The sequence below is a fragment of the Galleria mellonella genome, unplaced genomic scaffold, assembly GCF_026898425.1.
Source record: "Galleria mellonella isolate WM207_F2 unplaced genomic scaffold, CSIRO_AGI_GalMel_v1 utg63, whole genome shotgun sequence".
In the NCBI taxonomy this organism is placed as follows: domain Eukaryota; kingdom Metazoa; phylum Arthropoda; class Insecta; order Lepidoptera; family Pyralidae; genus Galleria; species Galleria mellonella.
The window spans coordinates 6066841-6086992 of NW_026442130.1; the positions used below are offsets into that span (position 1 = coordinate 6066841).

The 20152-nt window shown below is 30.8% G+C and overlaps 1 protein-coding gene across 4 annotated transcripts in view; it reads right to left on the bottom strand.

Annotated features, from left to right (window-relative positions):
- LOC113521698 (semaphorin-1A) overlaps positions 1-20152 on the bottom strand; it is a 536733-nt gene that overhangs the window by 37320 nt on the left and 479261 nt on the right. For all 4 annotated transcript variants that reach the window (XM_031910000.2, XM_031909999.2, XM_026907327.3 and 1 more), the window contains exon 4: positions 9142-9250. In XM_031910000.2, coding sequence (XP_031765860.2) covers positions 9142-9250 — 109 coding nt within the window. The remainder of the gene's footprint in view (positions 1-9141; positions 9251-20152) is intronic.

The following is a 20152-nucleotide window of genomic DNA, read 5'->3' on the forward strand; positions in this document are numbered from 1 at the left end:
AATTTCAGTATTACCTAGGAAGTTATATATGTAGTGAAAAAAAAGGTAATGGGATTTACCGTTTTAGTTTTACTTTTATATAACCATTTAGTTATAGTGTACTTAATACGAATTATGTTTTCGACAACAACCTCACTTATTGGGATAAAAGCTATCTCTATATATCTATTCTCTCAAGTAGGTACTACTCAAAATATACATATGTTAAACTTTTATTAAAATCGGTTGAGCAGTTTTTAGAGATCAACTTGAACAAACACCGTGACGGGATTTTTATATAAAATTATTATTATAAATACCTAATGTTACTAATATAAAAAAAAATGTAACTAGACGATGTTTGTATATAGAAAGTATTTAAGAAAAATTGATATCAGGTGTCTTATTTCTTAATTAATTAAATTCATAATTAATATTAATTAATTATTACTCCTAGACTTAATTAAAAAACTACCAATTAGTTTTATTAATTAAGACCCCTTTATTTCTATATGATTATTCTGATATGATGTAACAATAAAAAAATATTGTTATGGCTAGGAGCAATAATTTTTAGTATTTTCGTTTGTCTGTATGTTTGTTTTAGCTCTATGCAAAAACTACTGTACCAAATTAGATGCGGTTTTCACTTTTGTGTTTCTGAACACAACCCGTCCACCTGTGTTATCTTTGATTTTGAAATGATCTATTTCATTGAATTTTCTACTTATGAAATCGACAAGTACGAAATAGCAGGTAAAATGCTAGTAATAAAAATAAAGATTTTGTTGGGAATAAATAACAAAATAAAAACATTATTCGTGATGAATATCTTTAAATATTGTTTATTGTTTATCGTAAATACATTGCAGTGTATTATATATTCACGAGCTATATCAGATTAACTTGTACATATACACTCATGTAATATCTGACGTTAGATAAAGCAATTCAGCGGAGCATTATGACTGTATAATGTACAATATATAACGGGATACATGTATGCATCTTAAGATTGCATTAGCATTTGCAACCACCGCTTGCGTAAGATTGTTTGCAATAATAAATGGACTCTTCTACAATTTACTGCAGTGTGACACAGTATGCCTTATACAATTGTTATTAATTTACTGTGAGTTTTTAATTAATTTGAATTTATAATTTAAGATTGTATTCCACAAAAAATTACTTCAATTGTGTGAAAACCAGTTACTTTGATTTAAAAACTAAACAATCGATTTTGATAAAATTTCTATGGGATCAATCTATACATATATCCCTTCACATATATATATATATATATATATATATATATATATATATATATATATAAATCAGTTTATAATTGACGGAGTTATGAGGTAATAAACTTTTTAAGTTTACAACAGAATTGAGAACCTATTCCTTTTTGAAGTCGGCTGCAAAGCACCTTCTTTATATAATGGAGATAATTTCCTTTTCTGTTGTATCGTGATGATAAGATATCATATCATTTTACATTACATTACATGCAACAAGTATAAATTGAGCCGCAAATTGAAAAACGCCACAGCTCTGCCAAAAAGAACTATTAAAAAAAAATTAAACAATGTCACTTAAGATGATGTCAGGATTGTAATAATACCCTATATACCTCAATTTGTGCAGACATTTAGAAGTTACAATAAAATAACATACATGAATTATTATCATCATTACATTTCGTTTTTGGGTGGTCGTGTAAAAAAAACAATTCATGTTTCCAGACTCAGTACAAAAGTTTGTTTAGATAACTGAATATTCATTTTAAGATTCTATTCACCGTTTACTAGAATATTATATGTTATTTTATATCATTTAATAATTTGTAAGTAAGTTGTCAAAGATGGCTTAGAGTTACTTATCAATTTAGTTAGTTGATAGAACAAAGCAAAATGCTATACCTAACTAATAAGACTTAATACAATGTCTGAACAACTAGCCTCAATGGATTGCGGCTATGATGAAATATAATAATGATAAATGATAGAATTGTTTCTGTTGGAAAATTATTTCATTGCTTATGATCAAGTCAGAAATTAGTTTTTCAAATGACATTACAAATACAAATACAAAAACATTAAAATAATTTCAGAACTGGCGAAGATATGTTATTGTATATACATACATTGATTATACAATCACTATTGTTTTTTTTTTTGTGGAACGCAATCCTAGACATCTATGGTATTTAATGCTAAATATCATGTTCTTTTTTTAAATTCTAAGATTTAAGATGTATATCAACTTAAAATAAATCTGAAAAAATTTCATTCCATTTTGTATCACTATACAAATACAATGAAAGATTTAATAGTTTAAACAAACATAAAAAAATTAGGGACACAGAATTGGCAATTTTCTTTTAAAGCATTTTCATGTTCACTCAAGGGTAGAAGATTCGATCGAGGAATAGAAAAGCGTGTGTAACCTTAAAAAAGCCTTCAGAGACTCGTCCGATAAGTATACATTTCATTACTGATTACTTGGGTAACATGAACGCAAGAAGTACTTAAAAAAACACTAAAGGAGAAAGCGAAGGAATGAATGTAGATAGGTTTTAAAGATACATACAGGCTTTTAGTGAAATCGCTGCAATCATTTGGAGCAAAGTGATATAAGGACAGAGAATATAAATAAACTTTTTAAAAAGAATAAAGTTTAGCGAAGTAGTGTTTCGAAATCATGATTAAATTAATATTGAACTTTGTTGGTTAGGAGTAAATCTGATCGATTGGAAAATGAATTTTTAAAATAGGCGAAGATATTAGGTAAACAAAAAGTATAGATAAATGAAGTATCTCATCTCGCCTGTTTGACGTCGCTTAAAAGTATATTTTACTAGATATTTTCCGCGGGTTTACTTGCGTGAATCATATATAAACTTCTTATGTGTTACGTTAGAATATCATCTACCCTTGTATGAAATTCATTCGCCGTTTAAGTTTAATTGAGTAACAAACATTTAAACATCTATTTTTATCCGGCTAAACCCTTTGATATCGTATTAAATATTACTTAACTGAAATAGTAATTTTAGTATTTTTCGAAAAGATGTCTTTCCAAATCTATCCAGTTGTTTAACAATCATCCAAGTAAATATACTAATAAACTTTCCATTAATAAAATTAGTAAGAATATATAGGCATACTTATAGTTAATGAGATTAGTACACAAAGACTGACTTACTAGGATTAATCTCAACAATAACGGAACATTAAGTAGGGATAATAGAGATTATGACGGCGGTGTCCCGTCTCAACTTAACGTATGCCTCGATACAATAGCAGTTCGGTTAGATTAGCGTAGCCTAAGGAGTTATTGGCTTGTACAAATTAACTATTCGGTGTCGATCAAGAAACTGAAGTAATTAACTATAAGATAAGTACATAAGATATAAAATATCTTTCCAAATAAATGTACAACGACTCTATTTAAACTAAAACTATAAAGAAGAAGGAATTGATTTTCTGTTTTTTTAACTGACTTTAAAAAGAAAGAGGTTCTTAATTCGTAAGTGTAATTTTTTTAACTTTTATTAATTTTCAATTGATTTACGTCGTATAAACTCGATTAATATTGCCACTCAATTGCGTCGGTTGTATTTGCTTTTTAAGTCTAATTTACCTCTAATTATTTAGTATATGAGTAAATAAATAAATGTGCTAAACAAAGAAAAAAAGAAATATATGTGTAGATATTGACTACAGCAGAAGTTATAGTAGATATTTGTTTTCAGGTCGATTTTCATCTCTTTTGCATGTCGATAACATGTTGTATTGAGTTCTCGATTGATTTAGGCTGTACGGACACAATCGATAACGGCACTCAACTGCGTCGGTTGCATTTGCCACGTAAGCATTATGCCTCCACAATCCACACCATTACGTCTGGTAGATACATTGTCCTCGATGTTCACAGCTTTACTCCCATTTCAGTTACATGTTTGTATAGGTATTCAGAAGCTATTTACACATTTGGGATTATAAAAAAAATGGACTTTACAAGTGATTTTTGTAGTTCAATACTTTTTTATATTTTTAATATATTTAATTATTTCTGAACATGCTCCACAGAGGAATAAAACTGTCTCACGAGATTTTAAACTGTCGATAAATTGTGAACTATACTATACTGAATTGTGAACTATACTATACTGATAAAAATATAACATTATATTTTGATAATTTATAATATATCCAATTATGTAATAACATATTGGTTCGCAATTTTTTTTTAAGTAGATGAATATTTTAGCATCTCAACACACAATTACACATTCTGTTGACTTATTTTCGGGACTTAACGTGACGCAAATTTCAAGTAAATAAAATAAATGTACTCGTATGTGGGTGCTATTTGCCTGAAATCGTGTTGTTTTCAGTACCGAAAATAAACTTTACGTAAAAACTAGAAGGTTCAAAATCAATAAATTAATTAGTTAAATATTCATTTGGCATAGATACTATTAATACTAAATTAAATGTAGTTTCAGAATACATATACGAGTAGTTATGTATAGAATGATGAAAGTTTCAGACTGCATGGTGGACTGGTCCGAAATACAGCTCGTTCTGTATTCTGAACGTGAACGCTCGAATTTCCAAAAGCATGTAGTTCTCACATCCAAGAACTTGCAGTTGGAAACTATCGATTTTATATATAGGTGAAGGCACAAAATGACATAAAAATTTACATTCGTTTACCACATACACGCACTGTTCTATATTTCCATAAAAAGGCAGATCTTTATTTTTAAATATATAAGATATAAATTTAAAATTTGAGAAATAAAAAAACCTATTTAACTATTGATTAAACTTAGTATGAGACTAATAATCATTAGAGTAACTTTTTCGATTATAAAAACAATTATTAAAATCGAGTCAGAATTTGGCAAAAATACAGCGCACCAAAAACTGGAGTCCAATTGACAATCTCATCTTTTTTTCAGTTGACGTATATATATATATGGAATGAAAAGAATATTATAATTTTGTTTTTGTTTTAATAGGTAATAAATTAAGAATACCCACACTAATATTTTTATCCACATGTTTTACTAACATAATTTTATTACGGCGGTGATTTAATTTAATTTACATGTACAAGGTTTTGTCACAAATAACAAAGAACAGCCCGGAACCAGTTTAAGCCGGTTTAAACTGAACAAATCTGTTTAGGAACGGGGCGCAGTCCTGGCACGTCTACGGCTGCTTAGAGCTCGGTAAATTGCATGTATACCAGTATTATTTAAACCTTTTTTGCGTTTCATTTGTATGTGGAAAATATCATGTAATAATATCATTATTTTGTCTATTATCCTTACTCATAAATGTGTAAATGGGATTATTTGTTTGTTACAGTTATATAAATGTTTCAATCAATACTCATTAAAGTCATAAACGTTGCATTCGGTATGGGAAAGGTTTTATCCTGTTAATGTGGACGAAATCGCGTTTACAAATATCATTATGTCATCTTTATTAAAATTATAAATGTGACAGTGACTATATATATATATATATATATATATATATATATATATAACCATTTGAGGCCTTACCATAAATGCTCAACCAGTAGTAATGAAATTGGGTAAATAGTATTTAATATTAAGTCAAGATATGGTGTGTTTGCGAATCGAATTTCAACCAAAATTTCAATTTCATTTTATGCAAACATATTTACAAACTTTCATATTTATAACTTACTAATATGGTACGATTTTTTAATGACTAAATCCAAGTATAATTGTAGTGAACTGCCTTGGTATTAAACCATATCCGGCTCAATATATTTTTATATAAAAAACCACTATAAAAATGTAGCTAATAATAACGCATAATCGTTAAAAAGGTGGAGAGGTAATTTCACTTAACAACGTATTTAATTATGCGTCAACAAGAAATATAACGGCGCTCGTAAAACAAAGGTGTTCAACGGAGTAGTGCCGTATTTACGGCTTACTTTTAATGGCTTCACTATACTTTACAGCGACACAAAATTTATATCATATCTCTACTTAGATAAAGTATAAAATACACTGCACTATCTCTGGACACTTTCTTATACAATTTATATTTCTATTATTATATTTGCAATTCATTATATTTAGGGATTTACAATGTCATGTTAAATCTATGCGCGTATTAGAAATTATAAGTTAGATTTTTATTGGTTTCAATCAAATGTTATTAGGTAATCATATTTTGTAATTAGATTTCTTTCATGATATGTACAAAATATGGGTATTTCACATTTCACACCACGTGCTGTTTGGACTATCATATTCTTTATTTCTTTTTATTGTTCTAAATGTTAGTATGTTAGTTAGTATGTTAAAATTTTATAACAAAATCTTAGGATGCCAACATAATATACAAAAATTATTTTCACTACGGCAGTGACAAAAAATATAAAATATATTTCTTTGAGCATGCGGCTCACCTGATGGTAAGTGACTACCGCCGCCCATGATCACCCACAACACCACCGGCATTGTAGGTGTACTGCCGGCTTTTTAAAAAGGAATATGCTCTTTTCTTGAAGGTTATGATGTCGTATCGGTTCGGAAATACTGCTGCTGGAAGTTGATTCCAAAGAGTGGTTGTGCGTGTAAGAAAGTGCCTTGAAAAACGCACGATGGAAGACCGCCACTTGTCTAGATTGTTGGGATGAAACTTTAGTTTATGGCGGATTGTACGGTGGTGAAAATCTGCAGCAGGTATTAATCCGAACGATTCCTTAGAGCACTCCCCGTGATAAATTCGGTAGAAGATGCACAGAGATGCAACATCTCTGCGCATCATAAATATATGATTAGCCCATTCTATACCAGGACCACACAGCGGTTACCTCTTTTCTTTTCCGTGGGTTTCGTAAGAGGCGACTAAGCGAACTTAATGGTTGAGGGAGGGGTACTAGTGTCCCTCCTAAAACGTCATAAAAGTCTAACTGCTGTTGCCAACCTGCTTGCTAAGCGTGGTAACTACTGGCAAAACCCCCCATAAGGGAGGGAATGGACAGTAAACGGCTAATATGATGATGTACTGTAACCTACTTCATTGAGAAAGATGGCAATTTGCGTACTCGATTTTTCGTCTCGAAATGGAGTGGACGCTATAAAAAAGCAACAAATCATCGACTTCAATCGGATTGCAATTCGTTCTTGTATACTTGAACATTTTTATTACCCTACAGTAGATAATAAAAAACCAAACCACAACCGTATTATTTCCACAATCATCTATAAACAACTCATCCAATTAACAATAATTGTAACAATGAAATGTTTACTGTTTTTATTTGAATTTTCCTAAGGTTTCCTCGTGATTGTTGATCTTATAGTATAATATTACAATACAGTAATTTTGTTTGATGAAATGAACAATTACAACGGTTCTGATTGAAATTCTATTATTTATTTTGAACTGCAATATTCTCTTATTTTGTAATGTTATTTCTTTTTTCAATCGATTGATAAAGGAGTTTTCGTGGCTTCGACAAATAATATCATAATTCACTTTAGTTTCGTTACTAGTTTATATACATATTTGTAAGAATTTCGTTAAATATTTATGATACTTAAAATTGAGCAGCCAGTCCATGTAGCGACTTTGATAACAGCTTTAATAGGCTCAGCTTTTGAATGGGGACTACATTAATAACTTGTATGCTTATGTACGACTAGGTTCTTGTGATAGTTTTTATGACCGGCAGCTTAGTGGAGAGCTATTGCGGGTGGGCGTCGTATGGCATGTTACAGTGATTTAAATGGACAGTGAATATGTGTGTCTGTGAATACAAGAGTTAACGACCAGCACACAATGTGGTTAACTTTGAAATAAATGCGTCCAATTCTACAAATAGATTATTTAAAAATTGTCTCTAGCCCCGTATGCTTATTTTATTTTGCGATTTAATACTCTTACTATTTATGAAAACTAAACTAAACTAAGTTATAGTAAGCTAGGCCGTAACTTTGATCGTTGGTACATACAATATATATACTGTATATATATATAACATGGAGTTAGGCGAATTTCTGCTCGATTGACGTTTTAATTTGCCGGTATTCGGTAGAGAGACGTTTAGCAGAACACGGCCTCGTTTCATACGCGACCGACTCGTTCTAAATTCAATTATACGCCGCAAGATGGCGTCAGGTACGTAACAATTATATTGCACTCCGGGCGCAGTTTTATTGTATTTTATTTCATATCTTTAGAAACATGAATTTTTAATTGGATTTTAATCAGGAAGCGCAATTGCGGACTACTGCTGATATAGACTCCGGTATTTGATAGAGGGCATAGTGATATTTGTTTCTTCAATATTGAGTACAGAAGAATGCAGCAAATAAATTATATAATATATAATTATATATTTGATATTTTTGTGCATTATAGGTTTTTGTATTTTATGCACGAAAAATTATTAATTCACTCTTGCGCCACCTGCCCATTTCTATCTGTTCTCCTTTAACCAAAGGTTGTCTGTAAGAGATTGTCTTAGCGATAAGACCGCCTTTTGTACCTTTATGTGTATATTTTCAATCTGTATTTATGTTACTGTATTTCACTTGAATTATTCACTCATCATTGTATATTTTTATTTATGGTGCAATAAAGAGTTAAATAAATAAATAAATATAAAATCGTAAACAATGCAACGTTGTATACAGGAGTGAAATCAAATCCTTCAAAATATAAAGAAGGGAGTTTTGTATCGAAGAAACAAAGCATACTATTTGAAGAAACTTGTGTCGGAAACGATGGAAATATAGAGCTTTCCATACTAATATTACAGTTGGATGCGTTAAGTATTAGTAAGTCTAACCTATAGAGGCATAATTTTTTTATTGTTATTCGATTCAAATTAAACCAATCCTGTACGGAATATAAACACATTATGTAATAACAAACATAAAAGTATTGTAAAATTGAGATAAATAATTATATAAAACGTAATTTAATTCCAAATATAATGTAACTCGAAAAAATCGGAATCAACTACTTTTTATAGTAGTATATTCACTTAAAATCATGTAAGATTGTGGTCTAACGCGCTCAAATTTAATATATATATATATAAAAAAAAAAACTAAATATTGACAAAAGATTAAGTTTTTGTTCTACTTACCTCGTCTTTGCCTTTGACGACGCACATTTTGACGTCATTCTCTGGTGAGTACCAGACTAGGCGGCGTTGCTCCGTCAAGTCTGTTAAACTAAGGTTGTACACCACGTTCCTGTAACAAGAAAAGACACTACATTAGTTAAATATTACTAACATAATAAAATTGTGACTGAACAATGTTTGTAAATGGAAAATAATAAAAAAAATATGAAAGGGGTTAATAAGTTTTAATAGTAGCAATAGAAGTAAAAATAAAAATTTTGTCTGTATGTCTGCATCACATGGTTTACACAGTTGTGTTCTTGAAGATCTAACTTTAAATTAGATGTATGTTTTATCTTATATGCTATTTATAAGTGGTCTATTTCATTGAATTTTCTTCTGAAATGCACGTACAAAAATGCGGGCAAAAAGTTGGCTAAAGATAAAATAATGTAATAAGTACTCCTACTTTTTGTGTTGTAAAATATGTATAAATATATTTTATGTTACGATCATATAGCTCTAGTAACGGATATTCGACCGAGAGAATGCTCTTGAGGTCTGACCTTGTACAAATTACACAGTGCAGGACAAACACTTCACGAATTACTTTACATATTTTTCTACGTTGCAACACCAACCATCTCCTCAAGTGCAGAAGAGGAATCATATCCATTATAAGAGTCCCAATGGACTAACAGCTTCTATGCTAGCAGTACGTATAATTTATTTCGTCGACTTCCTCGCAGTCCTTTTTAAAATCAATCTTGGTGAATTCGACAGAACGGACTAGCTGATCTAACTCTATCATGTTTGCAAACTAATATGTATCAGTGTAAAGAAGTAGCGTAGAAGGAGTTACTGTAAGATTATTATCTCTAAAAACACGGTCTTCTCGAGCGAATGCGTTTAAATGTGATTCCCTCATATTGTTCAGTGAACTTGTTATGAGAGAACAAGCTAATCGTGTGTTTTCCTTTACAAATGTAGTGCAGAGCCAGAAGAATAGGGAACTAAGGGACTAGGAATAGAAAGAGAATTTGGTCGTTTATATTAATATTATAACGAGGAAATATTAGATTGTTTGTCTGTTTGTGTGTAATGGATAAACTCAAAAACTACTCAACCGATTTTAAAAATTATTTCATCAGGAAGCTACATTATCAATATAGCTACGTGAGCTATATATTATTTTTCAACAAATTAGAGATTGCTACTAAATTACAATAATGTAGCTCAAGGTATCAAAATTTTGTCTGTTAATCTTAAGGGCATATAATTTGCTGAGACAGATCGCTACTTTAATATAACTTTATCTGTATATATTTGAACTTTCACGGCAGATTTTCTTCATTCTTCTAAGAAAAATAGAAATTTCTTAAATGTACATCAGACAGCTAGAGTCTGTGATATTAAAATTCACAAAAACAAATCATATAGATACTTTAAATATAGTAAAAACTTTTCATGATATATCGATTAAAAAAAAAAAATAGAACCGATAAACTCGAAGTTGTAACAAGTCGTCACCGCATAATCTAAACTGTTGGACGTGATATGGACCACTTAACAACAACTTTTAGGTCTATTTCCAACTTTAACTTTCAGGTGGTAGGGTCTATTTTATTTTAGATGTATTCATGAGCTGCTTCATAGTTGTTAGTTGAATGTTTGTTCGTGGTTTTAATCGTTCTTGGAGTTGGGCATTTCAGGTGAACTTTGTTAGAATGAGCGCCCGCATAGGTTTTGCCGCAACACGACATTTGTCGTGCGACTTTTGCATCTATTTGCTGTTTTGTGTAATAGTAAATTGGTATACGTAATTTATATTAATCGGTTCAAAATAATTTTAAACTGTTCAATATTTCCGTTTTAATGCAAGAGTCTACCAGAAAACGTTGCTAGATAAAGAAAAATGGCCACTGCAGTCGTTATTATATCAATATGAAACCAACACGGGAGTATGTAAATTGCAAAAAGAATTACTAAAATCGGCTTAGAATTAGTGATGACAAAATATAATGTACACACATAAAAATACAAAATAATTGCTGTTTCTTTTTTTTTTGGTATTTGCTTAAAACTGTTCCAGTATTAGTATCATTTCAAAAAGTTTAAATGATATCAAATCGCTAGATTACAAAAAAATTATGCTTTCGCTAATTCTATGTCATTCTCAGTGATTAATTTTTAATTGTAAGGGTTAATCCTAGACTAATTTTATTATAATTGAAGGGTTTTTTTTCTGAAACAAAATCTTAAATTAAGTAGGTGTATTAGAACAAAACGGACTAAGACAATTCACAATTCTCGGGGGCATACCTGCGCAACGCACCTAACTGCGAAAGCCGCCCTCAACCCTTAATTAAGATATTTGGCACGAAAATTTCATAAAGAAATTATGACGTAAACTTTCTCAATTATAACGCAACGAATAGCCGGTGTGACTTACATAATGTTTTTGAGATTTAACAGACAAACTTTAGCCAGACTCTGTTGGCGGGAATTTAATTTGAATTGATATTACAATAGAGCTGTTAAATTGCGTTTTCTTACGAGTTTTCATAGCTGTTCACTGTCTCGCTTTAGTATTGATAATTATTTATTATTAGATTTAAAAAATAACAAGGTTTTAACTAAAATAAATGAATGAATGAAATAAATAAATGTGAGAAACGTTGTAAAAGACTACATAACAATAAAAAAAAAATCTACGATACATATGTGGAGATGAAAAAAATCGATAGTTCTAATTTTAAAATTTGTTATTTCATAATATCATAGACAAGAATAAATGTATGTAAATGTGTAATTCATTTGTATTGTGTGACATTTGTTATATTATTGACTTGTTATGTATTTGTTTTTGTTTAGTTTGTATTTGTATTTATTTAGTCTGCTACCATTAGTATGTGTGCGGCTGCCAATATTTATGGATTGATCCTTGTAGGCTATTAATATACGTAAACCACTAAATTATAATACTAAATTTGCATGCCTTTAGATAAGGCGAAATGTGTAGATCTATTATATTTAAGACCATTATTATAACCACATTTCTAGCAAATAAATAAATTATTATTTTATTATTATTAAAAAAGTAGTCACTTTAATCACGGCAAAGTTAATATGGAATTAACATCTTTAGTTTATTATAATAGTTTTATGGGGTTTCATTAGATTCATCTTAAATGTGGTAGCACTATTTGTTTTTTGTTTAAATCCTACTATAAAAAAAACACAATGAAATACTGCGGTTAGAATACTAAAAGTGTAAATAAATAAATTTTGTCTATAGACCAAATTTCCTTAATCAAGTTCATTTTAATAAGTGTTCAGATTTTGTATTTGTAGTGGCGTGTAGTTCGTAAATCTGAATAAATTGCACCATAATTCTTTAAGTCTCGCAAAATTAAATTCTTGGGTGCTATTATTCCGTAAATAAAGTAGGTGCCTATTCATGTTCGACGTCCTGTATGCGAATAATGCATTTCTCTCGTCTCCCGGGGTGCTCCGTAATTTGGCAAGGTTAGATACGAGGGGAGCCAATTTGTGGGAATCGGGTGTCGTGTATTTTATATGTTAACAGTTTTTTATTAGGCAACGAAGTGGCATGATGCAATCAAGATAATTCTACCAATATAGTCTGTATTCAGGGAAGGCAAACTATATTATTCTATATTGTTTTTATTCGACGATTTGTTTGTAACTCGTTTAGGCATAATTTTTGTTGATTTCATTTAGCAATATAGAATTTTCATGGTATAATTGATAAGCTAATAAATAATATATAAATACATAAATCCTCAATAAAAAATATATGTTTATCACAAGTATATATATATATATATATATATATATATATATATATATATATAATAAAATTTTGATTGAATAATAATATATATATTTTATTTATTTTTCAATAAAAATTTTTCTAAAGCAATATTAATAATTATTAATAAATAATATTAATAAGGTGACATATGAATTTGAATTTCTAATTATGTTAAAGTTTGTATTTATTAAAACATAAGTAAACAATAGAAAGCGACTCAGCTTTTCATAGACAAATCTTTGTAGAAGAAAAGTTACGACACAATTTCAAACTAACTCTTGACATAAGTCTGGCCGAGATTGAAAATTGAATATTCCCTTGACGTGGTCCCTCGCATTTGTTGTTTCATTTGGTACTTATAAGTTTAGAAAAGTTTATATACTTTTTTGATGAGTATAGGACTTTAGATCTTATACCTCAAAAGCGTTGGATCTCGAAAACAGGACAAAAAACGGTCGGTTAAAAGTGGCTTTTAGGTAGCGGATATATTTGAAAACAAAGTGCGCCATCTTTCAATATTGTAAGTATTTCGATTAAAATTCCCAGATTAGATGGATTTTTTTTAATAAGAACAGAGAACTTTTTAATTATATTAAATATTAATTTAAACACTGATATTATAAATTAATAATCGACGCATTAATGGAGACTACGTTTAATAATTCTTACACTAATAGGTATTCAAAGTATATATTTAGATAATGATAGAAATAGTGAATAGATTGTGAAGACAAGTATCACGATAAATGCCCGTCTATTAAATTTATAAATATAGACATAGATATTGTATTGTTTTTATTTTCAACTTTACTGTAGGTACCCATATAGTTTTTTTTATATACTAAGTAATCTGGTATTACTTAGTATATAAAAAAAACTATATTCATCCATACAAAAATAAAAAAAATTAACTGTTTAAGGAAAGCATTTATATTGAAACATGCTATCTCTGGATATACTCATATTCTTAAAATAGTCATAATGTTGAACTTAATAATATTTTATTACGTATTTTGTAATATCTATATATATTCGTAACATAATTTCGGTGCGGACAACCATTGGCCCAAGGAACAGCACAAAGCCAGTATCCTTTGTCAATTACGCGCTCCAGTGATTCCCGCCAAAAGGCGGCGGCCATCTTGGTGTGTGCGACGGATCGTCAGCGCCATCTATTGTTCGGACGTTCGCTCATGTTTTTGTTGTGTTCTCTTGACCGATTCGGGTCGTCAGCCGCTCTCTGATTGATGGTCCAAAGTTACAATTATTTCCATGTCTTCGCCGCGATTATTTATGTTTTTTTTTTGTTGTAACCGAAATAGATTTTCTTTTAGGACCCTTCTTTAGACAAATTGTAGTTGTGTGATGTACTCATTTATTTGTATTTCTGATAATAAATTAACTTGATGGAATAAAAGCGTCAGCTGCCAATCAGAGTGACACTCGTCAATAAACATAGCGAACACATGTCCAATGACCGAACGGAATAAATTATGAAATATTGAATATAATTGATTAAATTCATTTAATTTATGACTAGTAGATAAAAATTAATTTATATAATTTTTATTGTATTAAGTTACCTACCTATTTTCATAGTCAGATTAAAATGAATAATACCTACATTATAATATTACTTTACTAATTACTGATCTTTACACGTGACATCGTCTGTGTAAATATAAGTTAAAAGTTTTTTTCTTTCTGGAGCAAAAACATATATGTCTGAATTAAAATATTTTCATTGCGATGTATCTACGAAACGTCTTAACCTTTATTGGTGTTTTTATCACGACATAAGGAGCCTTTTTCTGCAGAGCTAAATAACTAGGTATTTTAAGTACTTATTACTTTATGAACAAAATTATGAATATAATAGTATATCTTACACAGTATAAACCCTCTGGACGTTTTGTAGACTAAAGAGTAAGTTTTTAGTGTTAAAGACAGCGTTGGCTAGTTTAGCTTTTAGACTAAAACAATCGAACTAGCACCGTAACTTGATGCAAATACTTAGTACAGTAAGCGTAGATTTAGATTTTCCTTATCTTTTAAACGATTGTAATTTTCTTAAAAAAATATTCTTTTTATAAATATATAACCTTTACAAGACAAGGGCAATCCAATTGTATGTTTACTTATTTAAGCTTGTTTTGTTTGTATCCAAATAAACACAATTTCTAGAGAAGTAAAAATAAATAATTCAGTCCTTAAGAGGGAGACATGCGAATCTATTTTTCGTAGTCTGTATCGGAATTTCCGTAGATATGTGAGCCTTAAAGACGTCGGGGGATTACTAGGGGTCCATAAAATGTCTCTTAACAAGGTGCAGTAAAACAGGAAAAGAAAATAGTAGGGAGACAATGGCACTGTCGTCTAAGAATAAATTATAGATAGTGTAGCAGAGTGACTTTATCTCGGCTAAAAAAAAGCATCGCCCCCAATATTTTGTTCAAATCATTGTAATACAAGATATCTATAGGTCCTAAGATATGTATCAGTGCTACATTGGTTGTGGTTCTTAGCTCGTAGAAACTACAATTTAGGAATGCAATGTTAAGGGAATTAATTAAGATGGTAATCAATAATGTGTGATTGATTTAAAATTGCCTTATGATGGAATCTTAGTTTGCCTAGTAGTAAATGACCTCTGTAGTACGCGAATGCTAGTCTAGCTAACGTATTGCGGCTTTTTGTGACGTAAAGTTTTTAAATAATATATATAGTAATTAAATTGGGGTATTGCATTTTTAAACTAAAATACAGTAAATGAGCAAGTTTCTTGGCAGTAAATTAAAGGGTTTTAACAGTAGAAATTTATGAGTCGTATGAAAGTGATCTTTGCCCCACACGTGTTTTTAGTACCACACGGCTGTTTCGGTTTTAAAAGTAGGATATAATAATAAATTGTATTCGAGTCCTTATAAATAGTTATGAATGCGGGGTACATTGGATGTTACACTGCAGTCTTTGTTGGATCTATAGGTTACTTTTCATCAGATTATGTTTTACTTATTATACATATCATGAAAGCAAACTTATATATTAATTTTTGTTACATTAAAAAAAAAAAAAGAAAAATATTTGAATCTTTGAATTGAATCTCCTCTTTTTTAATAAAATTAATGTATACATTTTAAATAATGCCGCGTGGTTCCGGCATAGAATGGGCTACCTCTTCCTTTCCTGTGGGTGTTGTAAGACGCGACTAAAAGAACTTAATAGTCGAGGGTTGGGCAGCAGCAAAACATGATCAGAGCCTAACTGCAGATACCAATCTGCCTACCAAGCGACTACTGGGAAAACCCTCCATTTGGAGGAGGCCTATGTTCAGCGGTAGACAGTGGACGGCTGTTATGAATATGAATGAATTCTAAATAATCAATTATGATACAGAATTTAAAATTTATAACCTTGTACTACATTAACTCCATATGAAATGAACAATAACCATACTTGATTGGGTTTTTAATCGGCGCTTTGTTGAAATATTCACATTTTGGTACGGAACGATGAATTCAGCTACCGACAGATGCAATTTGTTTGCATGCATTCGACACTGTTCCGATATTGGAAAAGTTTACGAGTTCCGCTTAGAACAATATCAATAGGACATTGGGGCACGTGCTTTGTATATTGACTTGTTATAAAGGCCCTATTGGCGACTGGCGCCGTCTATGCACCACGCGTCTTTGCAATATTGCATATACAGAACTATGTCTGTTAGATTAATATAATTCTTATTAATATTTAACCACGACTTCGTTTGCGCGTACTGGATATATTCACTGATTGAAATAAAGAGTGACCTATGCCTTTCATTCTATATCTAGTACATGTATATCAGAATTTTGGTAATTTAGATTTGGCAATGCGCGCGTAATACCGCTTACCATCAGGTGGGCCGTACGCTTGTTTACCACCTCAGTGGTATAGAAAAAAATCTATAGTATTTTTAAAAATTATGTTCAGTTTCAATGATATCTATATACATACATAATGAGAATTCCGACAATTGTTTCTACTTCATCTGGAAGTCTTCGAAGCGCTACGCCATCTGAAGAAGGATGGAGTCAAAACAATCGTCAGAAATGACAAACATAGTAAGTTCATAGAATTCCCGTTATCCGTGTATATAGATAAATTCCATAGTAATTAATTAAACCATGAAAAATACATAAAAGAAAAAATATATAAAAGAAATACCACGTAATAACCACTTCTCAAATCGAAATACAACCATGCAAACACAATTGGTTCACAGCAGAAACATGAATAGGACAGAGGTATCCAAGCAGACGATTTTTGTACAATTTAATATCATTTATAGTTTCGTAAATTTTAAATCGTTACCTAATAAATATAGTTAATTCTCTTAATATTGTTAATTATTTATTGGCTGAGAAAAAAAGAATCGTATAAAAAGTACACCAGTTCGTTTCCGATTGCAATAACGTTAAATCCTCCGTCGCCAAGTATTCGTTGTTTGTCATCAGCATTTGACTGTCAAATGGCACATACGAGGTGATATAGGATAGGTAAGTCGCGATGCCAGCGCCATCTTCGTTTTTCATGTGGCCTCGCGTCAATATTGGAAAACTTTGCCGCGACTGTCTTCTGGCTGAGAAATTGCGATTCACATGTTATAAGATTTATTGCAATTGTTTCACAACAACGTTCATCGTTTATTTCACGGGTGCAACGATGTTTTGTATGGGAAACATATCTATGGAACGATGGCGTGATTCAACTTCTTTTGATTAATAGTTTTTGGTGCTTGCCAAGCGACAATATAACGTCCTTGAAGTTATTTTAATGTATCATGTTATTTAAAAAGATGACTGTTGCAAATCATTAGTGGCAAATGTTGATCAGTTTTGTGTCATTTTAAACAATTTAAGAAAAAAAGACTTCAATTTGTTTTTTTTTTAAGTTTGTTACTTTATAACTCCGTCCGTTATAAAACGATTTGGAAAATTCTTTTTTATTTGAAAGGATATACTTACAGATGGTTTCCATAGATATTTGATCACAATTCGTCCATTAGTTTAGTTTCTAAACCAAAATAAGTGGTTTTGCTACAACGGAACTTGTTTTTTTTTGGAATATAATCTTACTAATTATATAGGTCAAGGTTATACTTTTGATTAGATCAACCTAAAGATATAAAAATTAGTTCATTTTTTTTATTTATTCTTTATTAATTCTTGTTCTTAGGATGGGTGGTCAACTTGTGTGCCGTGGGGGGAAAGGGATTGTTATCAATGGAGTTTCACAGCCACAGTATTGCTAGCAATTTGCCCTATCAGGTCGACCTCCACGTGGTTGACCTCGGAAACCATCGTGAACAATTATTGTTGAATTCGTCACGATGGGCTAACTGGCCTGCTTCGTCCTCACCTATTATCTTTCACTGGTGCCCCGCCGGTGTATAACGATAGCGCGGGTGAGGTTACCATTCCATTATCACCCATAAAAAAAAACTTGTGTGCCGTGTTCAGTTGTAAAAATAAAGTATAAAGTTGTATCTAATGTTTTTTTCAATTTATTTATGGAAACAGTCATGTATGAATACAACATAATGTGTATTAATTTTTAATAAATTTATAATTAGTTAATATTTTGCAAGCAGAATTAAAAACCGTTAAATTAGTAGGACAATTGCCAATAGAAAAAAATTGAGGTCAGTTTTGCTTGAGCACATAATATCTATTACATACTCCGTGATGGTGGCCAGTAGTGTGAGATCTATGAGTGTGGTATAACTCCCTTGATCTCGCCTCAGAGTTGCGGTTCCCGTGAAAATGGGTGTTCGCCCTCCATACAGAATACAAATTCTTAACATTTTAATTAAAAGCGTTCAGAATGCCGACCGCGCTGGGTCTTTATTGTTGTCTCATTCTGACGTCGCTGTGATTTATGGTGCGCAAATGGGAAGGGTTGCTTTCGCTTTTACAGTGGAAATTCACGAAATTAAACCTGTCATTTTTGTGGCAAAATAAATGAAAGCTGTTTGTATTCTATTGCTAAAAAAAAAAATAAGGAATGGAACAAAAAGTATTCTTATATTATATTACATATTTTTCGTATTGTCAACAGTATTCAAGAAAATATTCTATGGAAGGGTACTTTTTTGTGACTTTCAAGACACTTTTTACAATTTTATTATTTAATTTATAAAATTAAAATAATTATTAATACGATAGGGTTTAATTCTATATATATTTTTCACTATTAAAATTTGTTTCTTTGCGAGATATATTTGCGAAAGATTCATAATTAAATATTAAGTGTACCTAATTATTTGACTTCACCTACCTTATAGGTTTTCATTTATCAATCGATTTCAAAAAGAAGGAGGTTTTGAATTGAATTGTATTTTTTTTATATTTGTTACTTCATAACTCCATTAGTTGTAAATAGATTTCGGAATATCTAATTTTCTATTTTAAAGAATATACTTACAGATTAGTGTCATAGAAATTTTATCAAAATCGGTTCAGCAATTTATTGTTTAAATAAAAATGACTGATTTTGCCATTGGTTTTTTTGTGGTATACAATTTAATGACGATCTCAATTATCGAAGTGTTAGATAGTGTTTCTTTTCAATACGTGTAGTATAGTTAGAGATTAGTTTGGAGGGTAAAGAGGTTTCTTCAGGGTCCGAAACGCACGCGTAATACCTCTGGTATTGCAGGTGTTCATAGGCTATGGTAACCACTTACCATCAGGTGGGCCGTATGCTTGTTTGCCACCTCAGTGGTTAAAAAAAAAGATAGAAGATGGTCATTTTTATAGGGAGATAATATAAATAAAAAAAAAATGTAAACGATGACAGACGATGAAGTGACAAAGACTGAAAAGGAGATGTTGGTTGGTCATTTGGAAAGGCGGGATTTATTTCCATGAAAGGAGAATTACTAAAGAGATATATCGAGTGCGAATAAGTGGAGATGGCGGTAGGGACCGTCCGAGACGGACGTACGTCGACCAAATAGGTGACATGCTGAAAAAGGGCCAAGTTAAAAGTACTCGTAACTAGCTAATTTATATGATTTTTTTTTACAACGCAGGGGGCAAAGGAGCATGCGGCTCACCTGATGGTAAGTGACTACCGCCGCCCATGATCACCCACAACACCAGCGGCATTGCAGGTGTGCTGCCGGCCTTTGAATAAAGTGAATGTGGAGGA